The sequence below is a fragment of the Littorina saxatilis genome, linkage group LG14, assembly GCF_037325665.1.
Source record: "Littorina saxatilis isolate snail1 linkage group LG14, US_GU_Lsax_2.0, whole genome shotgun sequence".
Classification (NCBI taxonomy): domain Eukaryota; kingdom Metazoa; phylum Mollusca; class Gastropoda; order Littorinimorpha; family Littorinidae; genus Littorina; species Littorina saxatilis.
The window spans coordinates 12,264,860-12,288,459 of NC_090258.1; the positions used below are offsets into that span (position 1 = coordinate 12,264,860).

Consider the following 23,600-nt stretch of genomic DNA (forward strand, 5'->3'; position numbering starts at 1 on the left):
TAAACAGGTTTGGCTGTATCTTCTAACACATGCCTGTTGTTACCTAAACATGAAGCGTTGTCAGTGACGTTCAGGGAATATCCAGGTAGACAGGAACAGTTGAAGGAACCATCAATGTTGGTACAGTTTTGTTCACAGCCTCCGTTGCTCGTAGCACACTCGTCAATGTCTAGAAAGTAACATAAGTCAATGATTAGTTGAATATAATTTTACATGTACAACCTATTGTGTTAAATACTGCATTCTGGTCCGTACCAAAAATCGAGATTTGTGCTTGGCACAAAATAAAAATAAAAATAAATAAATCGAGATTTTTTCTTCACATTTGTAAATACATATTGTATTTGTAAATGACTCATTTTCTATTCTTCATTTTGGGTACAGCTTTAAGCTAAACATTTAAGAAAGACGTTGGGGATTTTCAAGGGCATAGTTAAAAGATCTGTTATTATTTTAACAAACAATACCTTTCTATGTCATTACATTTCTTCGAAACTATATTTGTAAGCAACGAGGTGCTTGGAAAATTCCAAGATAATATAAAGTCTAACTTAGAACATTGCAATAGTTCATTTAGTGCCGAATAATACTCAGCACATTTCTCTCAGTGAAGAAAAGTACATTGCAGGAAGAGGCTGATAACAAAAATACATTTCTAGTATTTTTTTATTTGTTTCAAAATTTTTTTATTAAAATAAATAACAACAATTAACAATATCTCATACAATGAATTAAATACAACTTATCGAGTACAACAAGCTAACTTTTTTAACGTTTTGTTCTTCGAACACTCACACAAAAATGCTTCTTATCTGTAACTGCAAGGCTTGTCGATTTCACTTTCTTTGCCACGAGCGGTGGACTGACGAAACTACGAGTATGTGGTCTTGGTGAAAAAAGCAGTGCGTTCAGTTTCATTCTGTGAGTTCGACAGCTTGACTGGGGTCCTGATTTGGCCTATTATGGTCCGCTGGACCCGAAAAGCAATAGCTAACTAACTGACAGCTTGACTAAATGTTGTTATTTCGCCTTACGCGACTTGTTTTTAATTCATATCTGTCAGATAGGAAACAAGCAGTCTACCTAAACGGTTCATATTCATCACAAGGCAGTGCACTGTAAAATGTGGAGTCCCACAAGGTTCTATCCTTGGTCCCTTACTGTTTAGACTATACATTAATGATTTACCATTACACCTCAAACAAGAAAATGCTGTACTTGATCTTTTTGCGTATGACTCAACACTTCACAGCAGTAATACAGATATAAATCTCATAAGAAAAGTACTCCAAGAAAGTATAGCAAATATTAATGATTGGTGTAATTGTAACAGAATGGCACTGCATCCTAAGAAAACAAAAAGCATGTTAATAACCACAAGACAAAAACACCAGCGACAGCCTCTGAGCTTTGATCTTATGCATGGTACAGTTAGCAAGTCCCTCAACACCGTGTGCTTGGAGTTGTAATTGATGATGAACTTAACTGGCGCTCTCACATTGATACAGTTTATAAACGAGTTTCTAGGAACCTTTTCTTACTTAACAAGCTCTGGTGCGTTGTTTCTGTTGATGCCCTTAAAATGTTTTTCCACGCACACTGTCTCTCTCACATTTGCTATGCATCTACTGTCTGGTGCAATGCCAGTGATGTTCAGTATAAAAAATATAAAAACACTTCACAAGAGAGGTGTAAAGTTATTAAACCGAGATCCCAATATGACTACTCAAGAAAAATACACTCAACTGAACATTCTTCCGCTACAACAGCAGTTCTTTTTAAATGCTAGTGTTTTCATGTTCAAAATGTACAACCATGAAACACCTTCATACATCCAAGACCTGTTTGAGCGTCCTCCTGGAAGAGCGAGGCTTTTGAATTATACGCTACCGACCCCACGCATTGATTGGTATAAATCTAGTTTATCCTACTGGGGATCGCTTGTGTGGAATTTACTTCCAATGTACTGTAAAACATGTCAAACCCTTTTGTCTTTAAAAAAAAATGTTCGAAAATATCTTTGTCAAAAATAATTCTCTCCCTACACTTTAAAATCATAACTGTTACTGCATCACATCTTAATCATCATTTTATTAATCCATGAACCACGTTATTATAGCTAGTGTTTTTGTTAGTTTTAACCTGATTACAAATTCTTAGTTAATTAGTTATTCGTTTGGCTGTTTAAAACATGTTATCTATATATATATACGACTTGTGTCTGTGTGTCTGTGTGTCTGTGTATCTGTGTATTCGCGATGCACGGCCAAAGTTCTCGATGGATCTGCTTCAAATTTGGTGGGCATATTCAGGTAGACCCGGTACAGGACACAACCTGGTCGATATTTCAACACGTGCTCTCAGCGCGCAGCGCTGAACCGATTTTGGTTCCACCTCAGCTACCCGGGCCCCCATACCGACACACCAAAGCCGCTACACCTCATCACAACGCCAAAGTTCTCGGTGGATCTGTTTCAAATTTGGACACCGTATTCAGCTACACCCCGGACACAATATCATCGATGAGATATTTCAACACGTGCTCTCAGCGCGCAGCGCTGAACCGATTTTGGTTGTTGTGTTCATTTCACCATTATAAGTAACTCTTCCTTATCTTCTCATCTTCTCCAGGTTTTCAGCGTTTACCTCCCTTCCTTCGTATGGTGCACTATAGTTTGAGGGAGGCATCTTCGGATATTCCCGTTCTGTTACTATTTTTAGAAGGTCACCGCAGTGTCCAGAACGTAAATTGGACCCGTAAATTATCCTCACTGTTAAAGTGCAAAGGTCGAATTAATTTATAGCCACGCGAAAAATACACTGTCATCTATCTCTCTATAGATACGGCTTCTCTGTGTTTGTGTGTGTGTGTGTGTGTGTGTGTGTGTGTCTCTATGTGAGCAACACCTGTGCATTGTTCAGTTCTGTTTGTGATATGGTCTGGCGGCTTTTGTGTAATTTTAATTTTGAGAAGCCATAACAGTTCAAAAGGGCTTAGAGATAAGCTCTAATTTGCTCAGTCCTGTTTGAGTGGAGTTCGCCTCCTAAGGTGATTAACACGGTTACATTCGTCGACAAGGATGGGACTCGATATGGTCAGGAATGGCATTATGGCCACTGAATCATTTTCGTGCTGTTCCCATTCCACGAATCTGGGAGGGACCTAAGCTTGGCGGGTCCATTGTTCGGACCCGGCAAAGCCGGCGTACGGCTCTAAGTACTTCTTCCCGGCGAAGCCGGCTACCCGGCGAAGCGGGTATTCATTCTAGTATAGATATATAATTGTAATGTGTAATGCCATGTATGTCTAAACGGGACAGGTTGGAAGATTAGGCATCACCTAAAACCTTTATCCCTGTGTATTAAAGTATTGAATCTGAATCTGAATCTGAATCTCTCTCTCTCTCTCTCTCTCTCTCTCTCTCTCTCTCTCTCTCTCTCTCTCTCTTTCACTCTCTCTAGGACTACAGACACACACACATACACACACACACACACACACACACATACACACACACCAGCTGATACCTAGGCAGGAAGAGCTGTCTGCAATGTCCAGTAAATAACCGGGAAGACAGGTGCAGAAGAAGGAGCCCACAGTGTTGGTACAGTTCTGCCCGCATCCGTCCGTGTCGTCAACACATTCATCTACATCTGGAAAAAAAACGCACACACAAAAACACTATTTCACTGCACACGTGTCAGGGGCGGATCCAGGGGGTTTCCGCCCCCCCCCCCCCTCCCCGCAGCTTAAAAAAAATGATGGCTTAGATTGCACCAGATTGCTCCATTTTCCTTTTTTTCCAAACTGCCCCGGGGGGGGGGGGGGGGGGGCATGCCCCCGGACTCCCCTAGGAGCCGGCCTTTGTCTTCTAAATGACGGTTTTGGAAGGTAGTTGGGTAATTCGTTGGATCAGGTTGTACCAGATCGGTCAATGTTCCTTGTTTTGATCCAAATTTGTCTTTTGAATTTACTTTTGGAAGGCGTATTGAGGGAAGTTTCTTGGCTCTGAGTGCATCAGATTGCTCCATTCCCTTGTTTTTATCAACATTTTACGGACCTCCCTTTGCGCCCTCAACTAAAGGCTTCGGATCTGTCCCTAAACGAAATGTGGTAACCACCCCCTCAGAAATGATCTGATCCGGCCTGCTTGTTCAGTTCATGTTCTAAAACTAGTTGCCCACATTGTACGCGCAGAAACACTATTTTGTTACGTTCTTTGACAGCAAACGCACAGACACACTATTATTGCACTACAATCCTCGTGGGACCTGTCCATACTTAATAGTAATATAAACACACATTTTACACCACACAGCTATCTTTTTCCCGATATGCATTAATTAGCATTTTCTTTTTCACTGCACTCGATTGTCGACACCTGGGATGCACAAATATCTAATTTTGTTTTTATCACAATTATCTATATCTGATAAGTTAATGTCTATACAATCACATCCGTCTGCATTTGTTATGCAAAGAGGTTTTTTTCGTGTGTGAAAACCCGTTTTTCCAAAAGCGTTATTCTGAATAGTATGTGAAATACACAGCAGTGGGTAAGATGTACACAAAGGGATCTCCAGCCAAACCTGCTCTTGCGACCACCTCTGGAAAGAGACCAGCTGCCCACAACGACCCCTTTGGGGGATCTAAGACGTGTTTTACTTCTAAGTGATTCAATCTTCCATAGCGACCACATCTCTATAACGACCACTTTGGGCTGGTCCATTGGGCTGGTCCATTGGGCTGGTCCATTGGGTGGTCCATTGGGCTGGTCCATTGGGTGGTCCATTGGGCTGGTCCATTGGGTGGTCAATATAAACAGGTTTGGCTGTATCTTCTAACACATGCCTGTTGTTACCTAAACATGAAGCGTTGTCAGTGACGTTCAGGGAATATCCAGGTAGACAGGAACAGTTGAAGGAACCATCAATGTTGGTACAGTTTTGTTCACAGCCTCCGTTGCTCGCAGCACACTCGTCAATGTCTAGAAAGTAACATAAGTCAATGATTAGTTGAATATAATTTTCACAGCCTCCGTTGCTCGTAGCACACTCGTCAATGTCTAGAAAGTAACATAAGTCAATGATTAGTTGAATATAATTTTACATGTACAACCTATTGTGTTAAATACTGCATTCTGGTCCGTACCAAAAATCGAGATTTGTGCTTGGCACAAAATAAAAATAAAAATAAATAAATCGAGATTTTTTCTTCACATTTGTAAATACATATTGTATTTGTAAATGACTCATTTTCTATTCTTCATTTTGGGTACAGCTTTAAGCTAAACATTTAAGAAAGACGTTGGGGATTTTCAAGGGCATAGTTAAAAGATCTGTTATTATTTTAACAAACAATACCTTTCTATGTCATTACATTTCTTCGAAACTATATTTGTAAGCAACGAGGTGCTTGGAAAATTCCAAGATAATATAAAGTCTAACTTAGAACATTGCAATAGTTCATTTAGTGCCGAATAATACTCAGCACATTTCTCTCAGTGAAGAAAAGTACATTGCAGGTAGAGGCTGATAACAAAAATACATTTCTAGTATTTTTTTTATTTTTATTTGTTTCAAAATTTTTTTATTAAAATAAATAACAACAATTAACAATATCTCATACAATGAATTAAATACAACTTATCGAGTACAACAAGCTAACTTTTTTAACGTTTTGTTCTTCGAACACTCACACAAAAATGCTTCTTATCATAATCTGTAATTGCCTATTAAAAATACTTTCCAACGGTAAAAACGAATTTGTTTTTTTATATATACTAACGCACATCTTTCCGATTAAGATAATGTGGTTCAATTTATACATACTTGCCTTTTTCACCATTACAAAATGCATACCAAATAAAACATCACTAACTTTCAAAACAATCTTAATTTCTAAAGTACGAAAATAAATTCTTCAATAAACTTCCAGAATTTGTATACAACCGGGCATTCAAAAAAGAAGTGTTCAATGAAATCAGTTACATCACAACAGTAATTACATTTATTAGTTTCCGTTACTTTCATTTTACACAGGAGAATGTTGGTCGGATAAATGTTGTGCATAATTTTCCAGTGTAAAACTCTTAATCTAGTCTCTTGTGTTGACTGATAGGCAACTATCCAAGATCGTTCATCAATTTCTACATTAAACTTTCTCTTCCAAAATCCTCCGGAACATGGTACATCTGTTTTCATATTAATAATCTCTTTCCTATATTCTCTGGCACTTAACACATTTTTGCCGTTAAACAGTGGTAAGGTAATACAAACATCATCAGTCATATTTACAACATTTTTCCTCATAAATAATGACACAGCAGCTTTTACAACATTATATTCAAGAATTCGGTTTGGCGAATATCCAATCAAATCACATATGTCTTGATATGATAATATGTCTCCCGAACGTACAATGTCAGTTAATACCAATACACCTCGTTGTATCCAACTTTCAAAAAATAAAACTTTGCCACTATACGTTATGCATGCATTATTCCATAATAAAGTCGGCCCGACTGTCCCACGATCGTAGTGGTTATTATCCAGCCAATATTTTAATACTGCTTTCCAAAAGTGCACTGTTTACATTCGATAAGAAACATTCAAAATGCTTTCCAAAACGCAAATACATCATCTTTGGAGTGAAACTCCAATTATCATTTTCATTTTCTAGTAAATGTTTGTGCAGAAACTCCTGGAACAATATTTCTGTAAGATTGTACAAAGCTGTCGAAAAACAACAACTAGAAAACAAACTCAGCCAAATTAGAATACGGAACCCAGTATCCAAAACTGCCCCCTTTTTATATTTAGTCAAGTTTTGATTTTTAAATACCAAAACAAACATCAGAACAAATATAACGATAATTAGACACATAAACAAAATGAAGCCGTGTTAAAATACTTCTTCTTCTTCTGCGTTCGTGGGCTGAAACTCCTACGTACACTCGTGTTTTTTCACAAATGGATTTTTACGTGTATGACCGTTTTTACCCCGCCATTTATGCAGACATACGCCGCTTTCAGCGGAAACATGCTGGTTATTTTCGTGTTTCCATAACACTGAATTCTGACATGGATTACAGGATCTTTTCCTTGCGCACTTGGTCTTGTGCTTGTGTGTACACACGAAGGGGGATAAGGCACTTGCAGGTCTGCACACAAGTTGACCTGGGAGATCGGACAAATCTCCACCCTTAACCCACCTGGCGCGTCCGGGTTTGGAACCCGCGACCTTCCGCTTTGGAGGCCGGCGTCTTACCATTAGGCCATTGCGCCCGTCATCTTAGAATACAACCTTAGTAATCCAAAATGCTATTCCAGTCATTGTTACATCAGCGTGTTGTAATTGTAGGTGTCTGAACGTGTGCATGCATTGCAAGATTTACAGAGCAAATCCATAAACTGAACTTGTGTACGAAGCGCATTGCACTGAGTTTAATATTAATTTCGAGATTTGCCCAAGACATCTCATGCTTGATATCTTTTTTTCTCGATATGTCTGTTATCATTTGCTAACAGTCAGCATATTAGAAATAACTCATAATAACGACCATTTTTGGCTGGTCCCCTGGGTGGTCGATATTATGAGTTATTTCTAATATGCTGACTGTTAGCAAATGATAACAGACATGTCGAGAAAAAAGATATCAAGCATGAACCTTTTAGGCGAATGCTGATATCGTTTGTGAGACATGTCTGTTATCATTTGCTAACAGTCAGCATATTATAAATAACGGTTTTGTTACCGTTTAATTCGACCAAAAGAAATTTTGAAGCGACCCCGCGATTTAGACAGAACAGCCGCAATGGGAACTTAAGCGCTCCTACCTGATTATGCCTGTCAGTCAAAGAATTCTCGTGGCCTGGGTCAGCCAATCAGAGTAACACACCTTACGTGATGAATATTCACAGGTCAAATGCTTTTGACACACAACAAACCATGTTGAACATGCGTTTCGGTTGCTTCGCTTTTTCTTGTTGAACAGAGAGCGACAGATTTAGAACCGACTCCAGACGGATGGGAAATGAAGTAAAGATACATTTGACGTAAAGTGAGTGACCCAATTTCACTTGATTTTTCCGAACTTTGATAATTTAGATTTCAAATGAGCGGGTCGGCATTGCACACTCAGAGGATGGGCGGTGCCTTGCTGTTCCGTAAAACACCCTCCGACAATACTCGCTTTTCGGTATTTTTTAGATAAAGAGAGTATTATCTGACAGCATCTGAAGTGTCATTCTTTAGAATAAATCACTCTGATATTGCTGATTTAAATTTTTACTTTGTCTTGTTCATTTTTAGCTTGATAAACAAAAAGGATCCCTGCCTAAACGTTATAACATTTAGAGGGTCACCTAGAATCCGTTCTGATTGGTCAAAAAGCTATATGGGGCACTGAATTGGTAATAAAATCAGCTGAAAAGAAACAGGTTTGACTGCATCAAAAAACACATGCGCGCCAGGTGTTACCTGAACATGAAGCGTTGTCAGTGACGTCCAAGGAGTATCCAGGGAGACAGAAACAGTTGAAGGAACCCACAGTGTTGGAACAGTTGTGTTCACAGCCTCCGTTGCTCGTATCACACTCGTCAATGTCTAGAAAACCAAAGTAGTGCATATCTAGTCAATACAAATGTAAATAAATAAAAACGAGAATTTATACCGCGCACATATCTCACCACAAGGCGACTCAAGGCGCCCAGTACGAAATATGAGAGAGCCCTGAAATGCAGCCGCTCGGCACAGAAGGGACAGCACTCTATATTTTGGGGAAAGCATGCTGAGTATTTTCGTATTTCTATAACCCACCGAACTCGGACATGGATTACAGGATCTTTTCCGTGCGCACTTGGTCTTGTGCTTGCGTGTACACACGAAGGGGGTTAAGTCACTAGCAGGTCTGCACATAAGTTGACCTGGGAGATCGAAAAGATCTCCACTTTTAACCCACCAGGCGGCAGCGACCGGGATTCGAACACACGACCTTCCGATTAGGAGGCCGACGTCTTACCACCACGCCACTGCGCCCGTCTAAATGTCTACATCACGATAAAGCTGACTGCTTTGAGAATGTGGAAACGTAACCTCCTGGCTTTTTCAAATGATGCCTGACTGGCCATTGTTTTAAGAAGGAAACATAACTTCTTTTTTTATACGACTTATTAACTTCCTTTCTTATTTTCAGAAACATTAATTCCCTTATTTTAACCACAGCATAGACAGAATCAACTCCCTGCTTGTTTTTTTATATATATTTTTTTTTAATGCAGAACATTACCAATCTAACTGTAAATTACATGGAGAAATAAATCCTGCACCGTTGTTATTTTTTTCTAATACAGAAAACTACATTCTCGTCTGGTTACTGATTACAGAATAGTCGCTCTGGTTATTTTTTCTTCAAAATACAGAAAATGAACTCCGGCCCAGATGTACTTTTTCCAAGTGAATTTGCCAATAGTCTTCAGTGTATAAACAAGTCGACAGATCGCAATACAATGCTTCACCATCCACTGGTTTTGATATGCCAACCTCATACGTATGGGATAGAGTACGCTTTTCCAGCAGTCGATAGTGAATTTCTCAATTTGTGTTTAACCTTCAAACTTTTTACTATTTCTACTTGAGTAAAATGTAATGCAGGAGGAGTGTCTGTGTGTGTGTGTATAGGGGCGGGTGTGTTTGGACTTAATGCACTTCTCTACTATATTCATGATAACAATTGAAAAAATAAAATAAAATAAATGTTTGTATTTGTTGTATAGCTCAACTTAAGAATTCTGTAAATATCACTTTTCAAGCACAAAGCAAGAGTCGGTCCTTCCTAATTAGAGCGTCAATAACACCATTGTCACTTATACACTTGTCCGCATCGTTGCCTTTGTCATTGCTTCAACCAAGTTACAGCATCAATTATGCGTAGTTTCTGTCTTTTGCATCTCTTGTTTGTCCACTTTAAAGGCCAATATATTTACAGGTCGATTTTTTTCTTTTTAATGTTTATGTTTTGTCTTGAATTAAAGGTCTCAGTAATTAAACCTTTCTAGTGTTTAGAGTATTGAGTTAAAACGGTAGCAGCCATTTTGTTTCAGATTGCTACTAATGTCCGTTCGGGGGTTTTAGGGCGAGTGGCTATCTGGGGTCATATTCTAAATGAAATATAGAAAGTTATATATCAAATGAAAGGAAAATGAATAAGCTTTTCATATTTGCAAAGAGAATTGTGCTATCTTTAAAGGTAAACAATGTTATGGGGGTGACAACATGATTTTTGTTGAAATTTGTACGCCCATTTTTTGGAACACGTGACAAACACAAAGAAGACATTTTTTTGTGTTCAGTTTATTTTAGATATGCTGCTAACTAGTCTGTTTTGGCATTCATTTTACATAACATAGCAAAGTTTTATTGAGTTTTGCTGATAAACAAAAAAGTTACTGTCACCTGAATACCCCCACCCAAATTTCAAAGTTGGACATTTCATGACATACGCATGCCTAAGGCACACAAAAAAATAGTCTGTTTACGGTATCCCGACCGACCCTATTTTTTCCCGCGACCCTAGACTTTTTTTTGGCATTTGGGGGAGAAAAAAAATAAAAAAAAATTGGGCAAAATAACTTAGAAATATGGTTTTTGGAAAAGAAAAAAGAAGGGAAAAAAAAGAAAAAAAAAGGTCTTTGTTTTTTGGCAAAATAACTTTAAAATGTTTTTTTTGGGGGGAAAAAAGGAGAGAAAAAAAGTTACGACCTACTGACCCTATTTTATTGCCCTATGTTACCGTTAACAGACTTTTTTTTTGTTTTGCCTAATAATGCATTTCTATAACTAACTTATAACAAAAACCCAGCTTGTTTCTGTCATAAAGTGTGTCTAACATATGAGTCTATCCACTGTCCGACCCATCCAATGTAAAATAACAATTTTTTGTTGTTGATAATTAGATAATTGGTCAGTGGAAAACTACAGGGGGGGGCATCGTAAGCTTGCTTACGATGGGTAAGGGAACGAACTGGTAAGAGTTAAGAAATGAATCCATAAACAGTTCCCAATCTGAAGAGACAGTTGATGTGTGGTATGTGTTTAAGTGGAGGAATGGCTCTATCCCATTGCAAAAAGTCTGGACAGATCAGAAATTGGCCGGTTTACTTCTTCTTCTTCTTCTTCTTCTTCTTCTTCTTCTTCTTCTTCTTCTTCTTCTTCTTCTTCTTCTTCTTCTTCTTCTTCTTCTTCTTCTTCTTCGTTCATGGGCTTAGACTCCCTCGTTCACTCATGTTTTAGCACAAGTGGATTTGTACGTGTATGACCGTTTTTACCTCGCCATGCAGGCAGCATACGCCGATTTCGGGGGAGGCATGCTGGGTATTTTCGTGTTTTAATAACCCACAGAACTCTGACATGGATTACAGGATCTTTTCAGTGCGCACTTGGTCTTGTGCTTGCGTGTACACACGAAGGGGGTTAAGTCACTGGCAGGTCGGCACATATTCAACCTACCATCACACTGATTATTGTTATTTGTGTAGCCATTATCGCAAACGCAATCGAAGCTTCCTGCTGTGTTTTTACACTTTGTCTGTCCTGGGCAAGTCGTACCGTCAGCACACTCGTCCACATCTGAAAAATATAAAACAAATAAATAGACCTTTACGAGTTTTGCACTCTTTGAAAATAATGTATCTCCCGTTGCACGCGGCGCTTAAACTCTCATAAGGAGAAATTTGCAGTGGGAAACTTCTGCCATTCTTTTCGATCAGCGTTGCAATCAGCTCGAAAAAGGGTCTGATGTTCCCAATAGGTATTGTCTGTAAGATTGTACAAAGCTGTCGAAAAACAACAACTAGAAAACAAACTCAGCCAAATTAGAATACGGAACCCAGTATCCAAAACTGCCCCCTTTTTTTTAAATACCAAAACAAACATCAGAACAAATATAACGATAATTAGACACAGAAACAAAATGAAGCCGTGTTAAAATACTTCTTCTTCTTCTTCTGCGTTCGTGGGCTGAAACTCCTACGTACACTCGTGTTTTTTCACAAATGGATTTTTACGTGTATGACCGTTTTTACCCCGCCATTTATGCAGACATACGCCGCTTTCAGCGGAAACATGCTGGTTATTTTCGTGTTTCCATAACACTGAATTCTGACATGGATTACAGGATCTTTTCCTTGCGCACTTGGTCTTGTGCTTGTGTGTACACACGAAGGGGGATAAGGCACTTGCAGGTCTGCACACAAGTTGACCTGGGAGATCGGACAAATCTCCACCCTTAACCCACCAGGCGCGGCCGGGATTAGAACCCGTGACCTTCCGCTTTGGAGGCCGGCGTCTTACCATTAAGCAATTGCGCCCGTCATCTTAGAATACGAACCTCAGTAATCCAAAATGCTATTCCAGTCATTGTTACATCAGGGTGTTGTAATTGTAGGTGTCTGAACGTGTGCGTGCATTGCAAGATTTACAGAGCAAATCCATAAACTGAACTTGTGTACGAAGCGCATTGCACTGAGTTTAATATTAATTTCGAGATTTGCCCAAGACATCTCATGCTTGATATCTTTTTTTCTCGATATGTCTGTTATCATTTGCTAACAGTCAGCATATTAGAAATAACTCATAATAACGACCATTTTTGGCTGGTCCCCTGGGTGGTCGTTATTATGAGTTTCTAATATGTTGACTGTTAGCAAATGACAACAGCCATGTCGAAAAAAAGATATCAAGCATGAACCTTTTAGGCGAATGCTGATATCGTTTGTGAGACATGTCCGTTATCATTTGCTAACAGTCAACATATTAGAAATAACGGTTTTATTACAGTTTAATTCGACCAAAAGAAATTTTGAAGCGACCCTGCGAATTAGACAGAACAGCCGCAATGGGAACTTGAGCGCTCCTACCTGATTATGCCTGTTAGTCAAAGAATTCTTGTGACCTGGGTCAGCGAATCAGAGTAACACACCTTACGTGATGAATATTCACAGGTCAAATGCCTTTGACACACAACAAACCATGTTGAACATGCGTTTCGGTTGCTTCGCTTTTTCTTGTTGAACAGAGAGCGACAGATTTAGAACCGACTCCAGACGGATGGGAAATGAAGTAAAGATACATTTGACGTAAAGCGAGTGACCCAATTTCACTTGATTTTTCCGAACTTTGATAATTTAGATTTCAAATGAGCGGGTCGGCATTGCACACTCAGAGGATGGGCGGTGCCTTGCTGTTCCGTAAAACACCCTCCGACAATACTCGCTTTTCGGTATTTTTTAGATAAAGAGAGTATTATCTGACAGCATCTGAAGTGTCATTCTTTAGAATAAATCACTCTGATATTGCTGATTTAAATTTTTACTTTGTCTTGTTCATTTTTAGCTTGATAAACAAAAAGGATCCCTGCCTAAACGTTATAACATTTAGAGGGTCACCTAGAATCCGTTCTGATTGGTCAAAAAGCTATATGGGGCACTGAATTGGTAATAAAATCAGCTGAAAAGAAACAGGTTTGACTGCATCAAAAAACACATGCGCGCCAGGTGTTACCTGAACATGAAGCGTTGTCAGTGACGTCCAAGGAATATCCAGGGAGACAGGAACAGTTGAAGGAACCCACAGTGTTGGAACAGTTGTGTTCACAGCCTCCGTTGCTCGTATCACACTCGTCAATGTCTAGAAAACAAAAGTAGTGCATATCTAGTCAATACAAATGTAAATGAATAAAAACGAGAATTTATACCGCGCACATATCTCACCACAAGGCGACTCAAGGCGCCCAGTACGAAATATGAGAGAGCCCTGAAATGCAGCCGCTCGGCACAGAAGGGACAGCGCTCTATATTTTGAGGAAAGCATGCTGAGTATTTTCGTATTTCTATAACCCACCGAACTCGGACATGGATTACAGGATCTTTTCCGTGCGCACTTGGTCTTGTGCTTGCGTGTACACACGAAGGGGGTTAAGTCACTAGCAGGTCTGCACATAAGTTGACCTGGGAGATCGAAAAGATCTCCACTTTTAACCCACCAGGCGGCAGCGACCGGGATTCGAACACACGACCTTCCGATTAGGAGGCCGACGTCTTACCACCACGCCACTGCGCCCGTCTAAATGTCTACATCACGATAAAGCTGACTGCTTTGAGAATGTGGAAACGTAACCTCCTGGCTTTTTCAAATGATATATAGAATATTAACTGCCTGACTGGCCATTGTTTTAAGAAGGAAACATAACTTCTTTTTTTTATACGACTTATTAACTTCCTTTCTTATTTTCAGAAACATTAATTCCCTTATTTTAACCACAGCAGATACAAAATCAACTCCCTGCTTGTTTTTTTATATATATTTTTTTTTAATGCAGAACATTACCAATCTAACTGTAAATTACATGGAGAAATAAATCCTGCACCGTTGTTATTTTTTTCTAATACAGAAAACTACATTCTCGTCTGGTTACTGATTACAGAATAGTCGCTCTGGTTATTTTTTCTTCAAAATACAGAAAATGAACTCCGGCCCAGATGTACTTTTTCCAAGTGAATTTGCCAATAGTCTTCAGTGTATAAACAAGTCGACAGATCGCAATACAATGCTTCACCATCCACTGGTTTTGATATGCCAACCTCATACGTATGGGATAGAGTACGCTTTTCCAGCAGTCGATAGTGAATTTCTCAATTTGTGTTTAACCTTCAAACTTTTTACTATTTCTACTTGAGTAAAATGTAATGCAGGAGGAGTGTCTGTGTGTGTGTGTATAGGGGCGGGTGTGTTTGGACTTAATGCACTTCTCTACTATATTCATGATAACAATTGAAAAAATAAAATAAAATAAATGTTTGTATTTGTTGTATAGCTCAACTTAAGAATTCTGTAAATATCACTTTTCAAGCACAAAGCAAGAGTCGGTCCTTCCTAATTAGAGCGTCAATAACACCATTGTCACTTATACACTTGTCCGCATCGTTGCCTTTGTCATTGCTTCAACCAAGTTACAGCATCAATTATGCGTAGTTTCTGTCTTTTGCATCTCTTGTTTGTCCACTTTAAAGGCCAATATATTTACAGGTCGATTTTTTTCTTTTTAATGTTTATGTTTTGTCTTGAATTAAAGGTCTCAGTAATTAAACCTTTCTAGTGTTTAGAGTATTGAGTTAAAACGGTAGCAGCCATTTTGTTTCAGATTGCTACTAATGTCCGTTCGGGGGTTTTAGGGCATATTTTACAGTGCTGTTGGTGCCCACTTGCCGAGTGGCTATCTGGGGTCATATTCTAAATGAAATATAGAAAGTTATATATCAAATGAAAGGAAAATGAATAAGCTTTTCATATTTGCAAAGAGAATTGTGCTATCTTTAAAGGTAAAAAATGTTATGGGGGTGACAACATGATTTTTGTTGAAATTTGTACGCCCATTTTTTGGAACACGTGACAAACACAAAGAAGACATTTTTTGTGTTCAGTTTATTTTAGATATGCTGCTAACTAGTCTGTTTTGGCATTCATTTTACATAACATAGCAAAGTTTTATTGAGTTTTGTTGATAAACAAAAAAGTTATTGTCACCTGATTACCCCCACCCAAATTTCAAAGTTGGACGTTTCATGACATACGCATGCCTAAGGCACACAAAAAAAAGTCTGTTTACGGTATCCCGACCGACCCTATTTTTTCCCGCGACCCTGGACTTTTTTTTGGCATTTGGGAAAAAAAATTGGCAAAATAACTTAAAAAATATGGTTTTTGGAAAAGAAAAAAGGGAAAAAAAAGAAAAAAAAAAGGTCTTTGTTTTTTGGCAAAATAACTTAAAAATATGTTTTTTGGGGAAAAAAAAAGTCCCGACCTACCGACCCTATTTTATTGCCCTATGTTACCGTTAACAGACTTTTTTGTTGTTTTGCCTAATAATGCATGCCTATAACTAACTTATAACAAAAACCCAGCTTGTTTCTGTCATAAAGTGTGTCTAACATATGAGTCTATCCACTGTCCGACCCAATTTTTTGTTGTTGATAATTACATAATTGGTCAGTGGAAAACTACAGGGGGGGGGGGGGGGGGGGCATTGTAAGCTTGCTTACGATGGGTAAGGGAGCGAACTGGTAAGAGTTAAGAAATGAATCCATAAACAGTTCCCAATCTGAAGAGACAGTTGATGTGTGGTATGTGTTTAAGTGGAGGAATGGCTCTATCCCATTGCAAAAAGTCTGGACAGATCAGAAATTGGCCGGTTTACTTCTTCTTCTTCTTCTTCTTCTTCTTCTTCTTCTTCTTCTTCTTCTTCGTTCATGGGCTTAGACTCCCTCGTTCACTCATGTTTTAGCACAAGTGGATTTGTACGTGTATGACCGTTTTTACCTCGCCATGCAGGCAGCATACGCCGATTTCGGGGGAGGCATGCTGGGTATTTTCGTGTTTTAATAACCCACAGAACTCTGACATGAATTACAGGATCTTTTCAGTGCGCACTTGGTCTTGTGCTTGCGTGTACACACGAAGGGGGTTAAGTCACTAGCAGGAGGAATTACTTCATGGAAACAGGATAATTGATATTGAACTGCTTAGTCAAAACATGTCATCCCAGCTGGTCTGTCCAACTTCTAAGAAAATGTGTTGAAGGCTATACACAAAATGCAAATGAGGCACTAAATGGTGTAGCCTAATATGGAAATTGCCCTAAAACAGGGAATCATGGACTTACCACTGTTAACACTGCACTTGGCAAGGTGTTTCTCTGTTCAATGATGGTGCATCAGCTTTGGGTGTGATACTACAAAAACTGGACTTGCGTGTTGGTGATTTCACAAAAGATTTCCTCATGACGAAAGATGCTATACGCATTCAAAACGCACAACGGCAGGCAAACCTGAACACCCATGAAGCCCGCAAAGCTAAAAAGCATAGCAGATGTCAGCTGGAGGATGCCCAGGAGGAAACAGAAGGATTTCCTTACCTGAGTATGGGCCATTAGAGGCAGCTGGTAGGAGTATGCACTGCCCTCTCCATGTTTTTAACTTTGTTGGCGTTCGTTAAAATTAACATTTTGTTGTTGTTTAACCTTCCTAGTTTACACAAATATGGAGCCTGACATTTGGCTCAAAACTTCATCATACCACCAGGTAGATTGTGCCATACCACTTTTTGGATAGCATGCTTACTTTAGTAATAAACCTTGTTAAAGGATATGTTTTTTAATTTTAATTTATTAAAAATATCACATGACCATATGTCAGAGACAAAACATAGTATCAAAAATGTGGTATGACAAAATCTAGATGTTGTGATGTATAATGTACTAAAACAAAAATATAATCCAAGAAAATAATATGATAGCTATAGGAGTGTCTACAAATCTTACTAGTTCCGGTATCTAAAATTAGATGCTAATTTGCATAATTAATTAAAACTTAAAATCATTTAATATTTCAAAGTAACAGTATTTATTTTCTGTTAGACACATGCTTTGTGCAAGAACCTACCAAAAATCTTTGTTCTAGCTTGTGTATATCTCATGCTATAAAAATAAACAAAAAATACCTCTTTCGCCACTGTACCTGCCACCTTAATCAACACAAAATTGCGCTGAGATTTCCCAAAACATGAGGACCTTCCTACCAAAGGTGAAAAATGCTTATGTAAAAAAAAAGCGAAGAGTAGCTAACTTAATAATAATAATAATAATAATAATAATAATAATAATAATAATAATAATAATAATAATAATAATTATCGCATTTTTACTGATCACATGACAAAAGCAGCGGTTGCCATTGGTCAACTAGGAACTGAATATCAATTGATATCGTGCAGGAAGTGCCTAGTGAATTTGATATCGTGAAGGAAGTAGTTTATGAACTTTAGTTTTGAAGAAAAAAAATCTCACCTGAAGGAAACAAATGTCTCCCTTCTTTTAAAATCACAAATGTATAAAAGGAAAGTAACTGCATCAGAAAGATTAAGCTGTGCAATGACGAAAAAACAACTTCTCCCACCCAGCTTTAACAGAGAAGCAGTAGAAAAGAATGTTACAATCTTACCGACTGAGGTGGTTGGAACAGCCTTAAACAAGGCTGACCTTGAAAGTACCAATACTCAGAAAACTGTGAGATCTCTTACAGTGTTTCAGCGCACATCACTCACAAACAGGCAGGAAATAAGCAGACGATTTAAACAGTTCGCACCTGCATGAACCATTCTCCACCCTTTTTAGTCGTAGCCATACAACATCAACCCTAGGCATCTTTCAGTTTCACACAGTTACAGCGCCTTCGGAGGACGCCATTTTGTCGTCTGCACTCAGTTGGACTGAGCTTCGACAACATTATTACGCAGTCCGTCGACGCCGAAAAATACCTGGAAGCTTTCTTGGACACAGAAAATGAGCCAGAGGACTTCACTGATACAGCCTGGCGCACTTCAGTTCCTGCCATCATTCAGAATTGCCAAATCGCACAGTCAAAAAGTCTACGCCGGACTGATGAAGTAACTGGGACTTTCGTACTTCGCTGTTCCTTCCAACTCCACTGAACTTGTTAGCCTTTGCTTGTGATCTGTTTAGACCGTATATTTGTGTTCTGTTTGCATTTTAAATGCGTTATTTTTGTCTGAGAAAAAGAAACTGTTACTGAAAAATAAAAGTAAGAGCAACGAAGTTCAGTGCGAAAGCAGAAAAAGACAAATCTAACATTTCCAACATGGCAGTAGCCTCCCTTGCGTTTATCCGACTTCTTGAGACACAGATTAATGGTTCCTACTGTTCCGAAATCGAATGCGATAAAATTGTTATAGTTAGATTTGACCGTGATATCAACATTTATCAGTCTCAATGTCGAGAAAGCTTCTCGACATTCAGACTGATAAATGTTGAACTAATATTGTCAGTAAGTACTGGTGTCACAAGACTGATGTGAAACAGTTGATTGGCTGATGGCAATGCGCTTAAAACTGTTAGATTGCGCTAACTTTTCCAGAGAGCGTATTCTTCCGCGCTTTGCCAAAGCGAGCCTGTTCCCCATCTTTTGATTTGAGAAGATTCTCACATGCTCACACACACACACACACACACACACACACACACACACACACACACACACACACACACACACACACACACAAACACACACACACACACGCGCGCGCACACACACGCGCACGCACGCAGGCACCCACCCACGCACGTACACACACACACACACTCACACACACACACACACACACACACACACACACACACACACACACACACACACACACACGTTTTTAATTCATATCTGTCAGATAGGAAACAAGCAGTCTACCTAAACGGTTCATATTCATCACAAGGCAGTGCACTGTAAAATGTGGAGTCCCACAAGGTTCTATCCTTGGTCCCTTACTGTTTGGACTATACATTAATGATTTACCATTACACCTCAAACAAGAAAATGCTGTACTTGATCTTTTTGCGTATGACTCAACACTTCACAGCAGTAATACAGATATAAATCTCATAAGAAAAGTACTCCAAGAAAGTATAGCAAATATTAATGATTGGTGTAATTGTAACAGAATGGCACTGCATCCTAAGAAAACAAAAAGCATGTTAATAACCAACAAGACAAAAACACCAGCGACAGCCTCTGAGCCTTGATCTTATGCATGGTACAGTTAGCAAGTCCCTCAACACCGTGTGCTTGGAGTTGTAATTGATGATGAACTTAACTGGCGCTCTCACATTGATACAGTTTATAAACGAGTTTCTAGGAACCTTTTCTTACTTAACAAGCTCTGGTGCGTTGTTTCTGTTGATGCCCTTAAAATGTTTTTCCACGCACACTGTCTCTCTCACGTTTGCTATGCATCTACTGTCTGGTGCAATGCCAGTGATGTTGATATAAAGAAAATAAAAACACTTCACAAGAGAGGTGTAAAGTTATTAAACCGAGATCCCAATATGACTACTCAAGAAAAATACACTCAACTGAACATTCTTCCGCTACAACAGCAGTTCTTTTTAAATGCTAGTGTTTTCATGTTCAAAATGTACAACCATGAAACACCTTCATACATCCAAGACCTGTTTGAGCGTCCTCCTGGTAGAGCGAGGCTTTTGAATTATACGCTACCGACCCCACGCATTGATTGGTATAAATCTAGTTTATCCTACTGGGGATCGCTTGTGTGGAATTTACTTCCAATGTACCGTAAAACATGTCAAACCCTTTTGTCTTTAAAAAAAAATGTTCGAAAATATCTTTGTCAAAAATAATTCTCTCCCTACACTTTAAAATCATAACTGTTACTGCATCACATCGTAATCATCATTTTATTAATCCATGAACCACGTTATTATAGCTAGTGTTTTTGTTAGTTTTAATCTGATTACAAATTCTTAGTTAATTAGTTATTCGTTTGGCTGTTTAAAACATGTTATATAAATATATAATTGTAATGTGTAATGCCATGTATGTCTAAAAGGGACAGGTTGGAAGATTAGGCATCACCTAAAACCTTTATCCCTTTGTATTAAAGTATTGAATCTGAATCTGAATCTGAATCTCTCTCTCTCTCTCTCTCTCTCTCTTTCACTCTTTCACTCTCTCTAGGACTACAGACACACACACATACACATACACACACACACACACACATACACACACACACACACACACACACATACACACACACCAGCTGATACCTAGGCAGGAAGAGCTGTCTGCAATGTCCAGTAAATAACCGGGAAGACAGGTGCAGAAGAAGGAGCCCACAGTGTTGGTACAGTTCTGCCCGCATCCGTCCGTGTCGTCAACACATTCATCTACATCTGGAAAAAAAACGCACACACAAAAACACTATTTCACTGCACAGGTGTCAGGGGCGGATCCAGGGGGTTTCCGCCCCCCCCCCCAGCCTAAAAAAATGATGGCTTAGATTGCACCAGATTGCTCCATTTTCCTTTTTTTCCAAATTGTCCGGGGGGGGGGCATGCCCCCGGACTCCCCTAGGAGCCGGCCTTTGTCTTCTAAATGACGGTTTTGGAAGGTAGTTGGGTAATTCGTTGGATCAGGTTGTACCAGATCGGTCAATGTTCCTTGTTTTGATCCAAATTTGTCTTTTGAATTTACTTTTGGAAGGCGTATTGAGGGAAGTTTCTTGGCTCTGAGTGCATCAGATTGCTCCATTCCCTTGTTTTTATCAACATTTTACGGACCTCCCTTTGCGCCCTCAACTAAAGGCTTCGGATCTGTCCCTAAACGAAATGTGGTAACCACCCCCTCAGAAATGATCTGATCCGGCCTGCTTGTTCAGTTCATGTTCTAAAACTAGTTGCCCACATTGTACGCGCAGAAACACTATTTTGTTACGTTCTTTGACAGCAAACGCACAGACACACTATTATTGCACTACAATCCTCGTGGGACCTGTCCATACTTAATAGTAATATAAACACACATTTTACACCACACAGCTATCTTTTTCCCGATATGCATTAATTAGCATTTTCTTTTTCACTGCACTCGATTGTCGACACCTGGGATGCACAAATATCTAATTTTGTTTTTATCACAATTATCTATATCTGATAAGTTAATGTCTATACAATCACATCCGTCTGCATTTGTTATGCAAAGAGGTTTTTTTTGTGTGTGAAAACCCGTTTTTCCAAAAGCGTTATTCTGAATAGTATGTGAAATACACAGCAGTGGGTAAGATGTACACAAAGGGATCTCCAGCCAAACCTGCTCTTGCGACCACCTCTGGAAAGAGACCAGCTGCCCACAACGACCCCTTTGGGGGATCTAAGACGTGTTTTACTTCTAAGTGATTCAATCTTCCATAGCGACCACATCTCTATAACGACCACTTTGGGCTGGTCCATTGGGCTGGTCCATTGGGTGGTCCATTGGGCTGGTCCATTGGGTGGTCGATATAAACAGGTTTGGCTGTATCTTCTAACACATGCCTGTTGTTACCTAAACATGAAGCGTTGTCAGTGACGTTCAGGGAATATCCAGGTAGACAGGAACAGTTGAAGGAACCATCAATGTTGGTACAGTTTTGTTCACAGCCTCCGTTGCTCGCAGCACACTCGTCAATGTCTAGAAAGTAACATAAGTCAATGATTAGTTGAATATAATTTTCACAGCCTCCGTTGCTCGTAGCACACTCGTCAATGTCTAGAAAGTAACATAAGTCAATGATTAGTTGAATATAATTTTACATGTACAACCTATTGTGTTAAATACTGCATTCTGGTCCGTACCAAAAATCGAGATTTGTGCTTGGCACAAAATAAAAATAAAAATAAATAAATCGAGATTTTTTCTTCACATTTGTAAATACATATTGTATTTGTAAATGACTCATTTTCTATTCTTCATTTTGGGTACAGCTTTAAGCTAAACATTTAAGAAAGACGTTGGGGATTTTCAAGGGCATAGTTAAAAGATCTGTTATTATTTTAACAAACAATACCTTTCTATGTCATTACATTTCTTCGAAACTATATTTGTAAGCAACGAGGTGCTTGGAAAATTCCAAGATAATATAAAGTCTAACTTAGAACATTGCAATAGTTCATTTAGTGCCGAATAATACTCAGCACATTTCTCTCAGTGAAGAAAAGTACATTGCAGGTAGAGGCTGATAACAAAAATACATTTCTAGTATTTTTTTTATTTTTCCAAATTTTTTTTATTCAAATAAATAACAACAATTAACAATATCTCATACAATGAATTAAATACAACTTATCGAGTACAACAAGCTAACTTTTTTAACGTTTTGTTCTTTGAACACTCACACAAAAATGCTTCTTATCTGTAACTGCCTATTAAAAATACTTTCCAACGGTAAAAACGAATTTGTTTTTTTATATATACTAACGCACATCTTTCCGATTAAGATAATGTGGTTCAATTTATACATACTTGCCTTTTTCACCATTACAAAATGCATACCAAATAAAACATCACTAACTTTCAAAACAATCTTAATTTCTAAAGTACGAAAAATAAATTCTTCAATAAACTTCCAGAATTTGTATACAACCGGGCATTCAAAAAAGAAGTGTTCAATGAAATCAGTTACATCACAACAGTAATTACATTTATTAGTTTCCGTTACTTTCATTTTACACAGGAGAATGTTGGTCGGATAAATGTGCATAATTTTCCAGTGTAAAACTCTTAATCTAGTCTCTTGTGTTGACTGATAGGCAACTATCCAAGATCGTTCATCAATTTCTACATTAAACTTTCTCTTCCAAAATCCTCCGGAACATGGTACATCTGTTTTCATATTAATAATCTCTTTCCTATATTCTCTGGCACTTAACACATTTTTGCCGTTAAACAGTGGTAAGGTAATACAAACATCATCAGTCATATTTACAACATTTTTCCTCATAAATAATGACACAGCAGCTTTTACAACATTATATTCAAGAATTCGGTTTGGCGAATATCCAATCAAATCACATATGTCTTGATATGATAATATGTCTCCCGAACGTACAATGTCAGTTAATACCAATACACCTCGTTGTATCCAACTTTCAAAAAATAAAACTTTGCCACTATACGTTATGCATGCATTATTCCAT

General features: G+C 38.6%; 1 protein-coding gene across 1 annotated transcript in view; it reads right to left on the reverse strand.

Annotated features, from left to right (window-relative positions):
• The window catches only part of LOC138946845 (fibrillin-1-like), a 67,542-nt gene that overhangs the window by 25,324 nt on the left and 18,618 nt on the right, over window positions 1-23,600 (reverse strand). The window contains exons 7-14 of the mRNA XM_070318250.1: window positions 21,970-22,095; window positions 20,694-20,819; window positions 13,562-13,687; window positions 11,510-11,629; window positions 8,483-8,608; window positions 4,863-4,988; window positions 3,529-3,654; window positions 44-169 (exon numbers count right to left, since the gene is read on the reverse strand). Coding sequence (XP_070174351.1) covers window positions 44-169; window positions 3,529-3,654; window positions 4,863-4,988; window positions 8,483-8,608; window positions 11,510-11,629; window positions 13,562-13,687; window positions 20,694-20,819; window positions 21,970-22,095 — 1,002 coding nt within the window. The remainder of the gene's footprint in view (window positions 1-43; window positions 170-3,528; window positions 3,655-4,862; window positions 4,989-8,482; window positions 8,609-11,509; window positions 11,630-13,561; window positions 13,688-20,693; window positions 20,820-21,969; window positions 22,096-23,600) is intronic.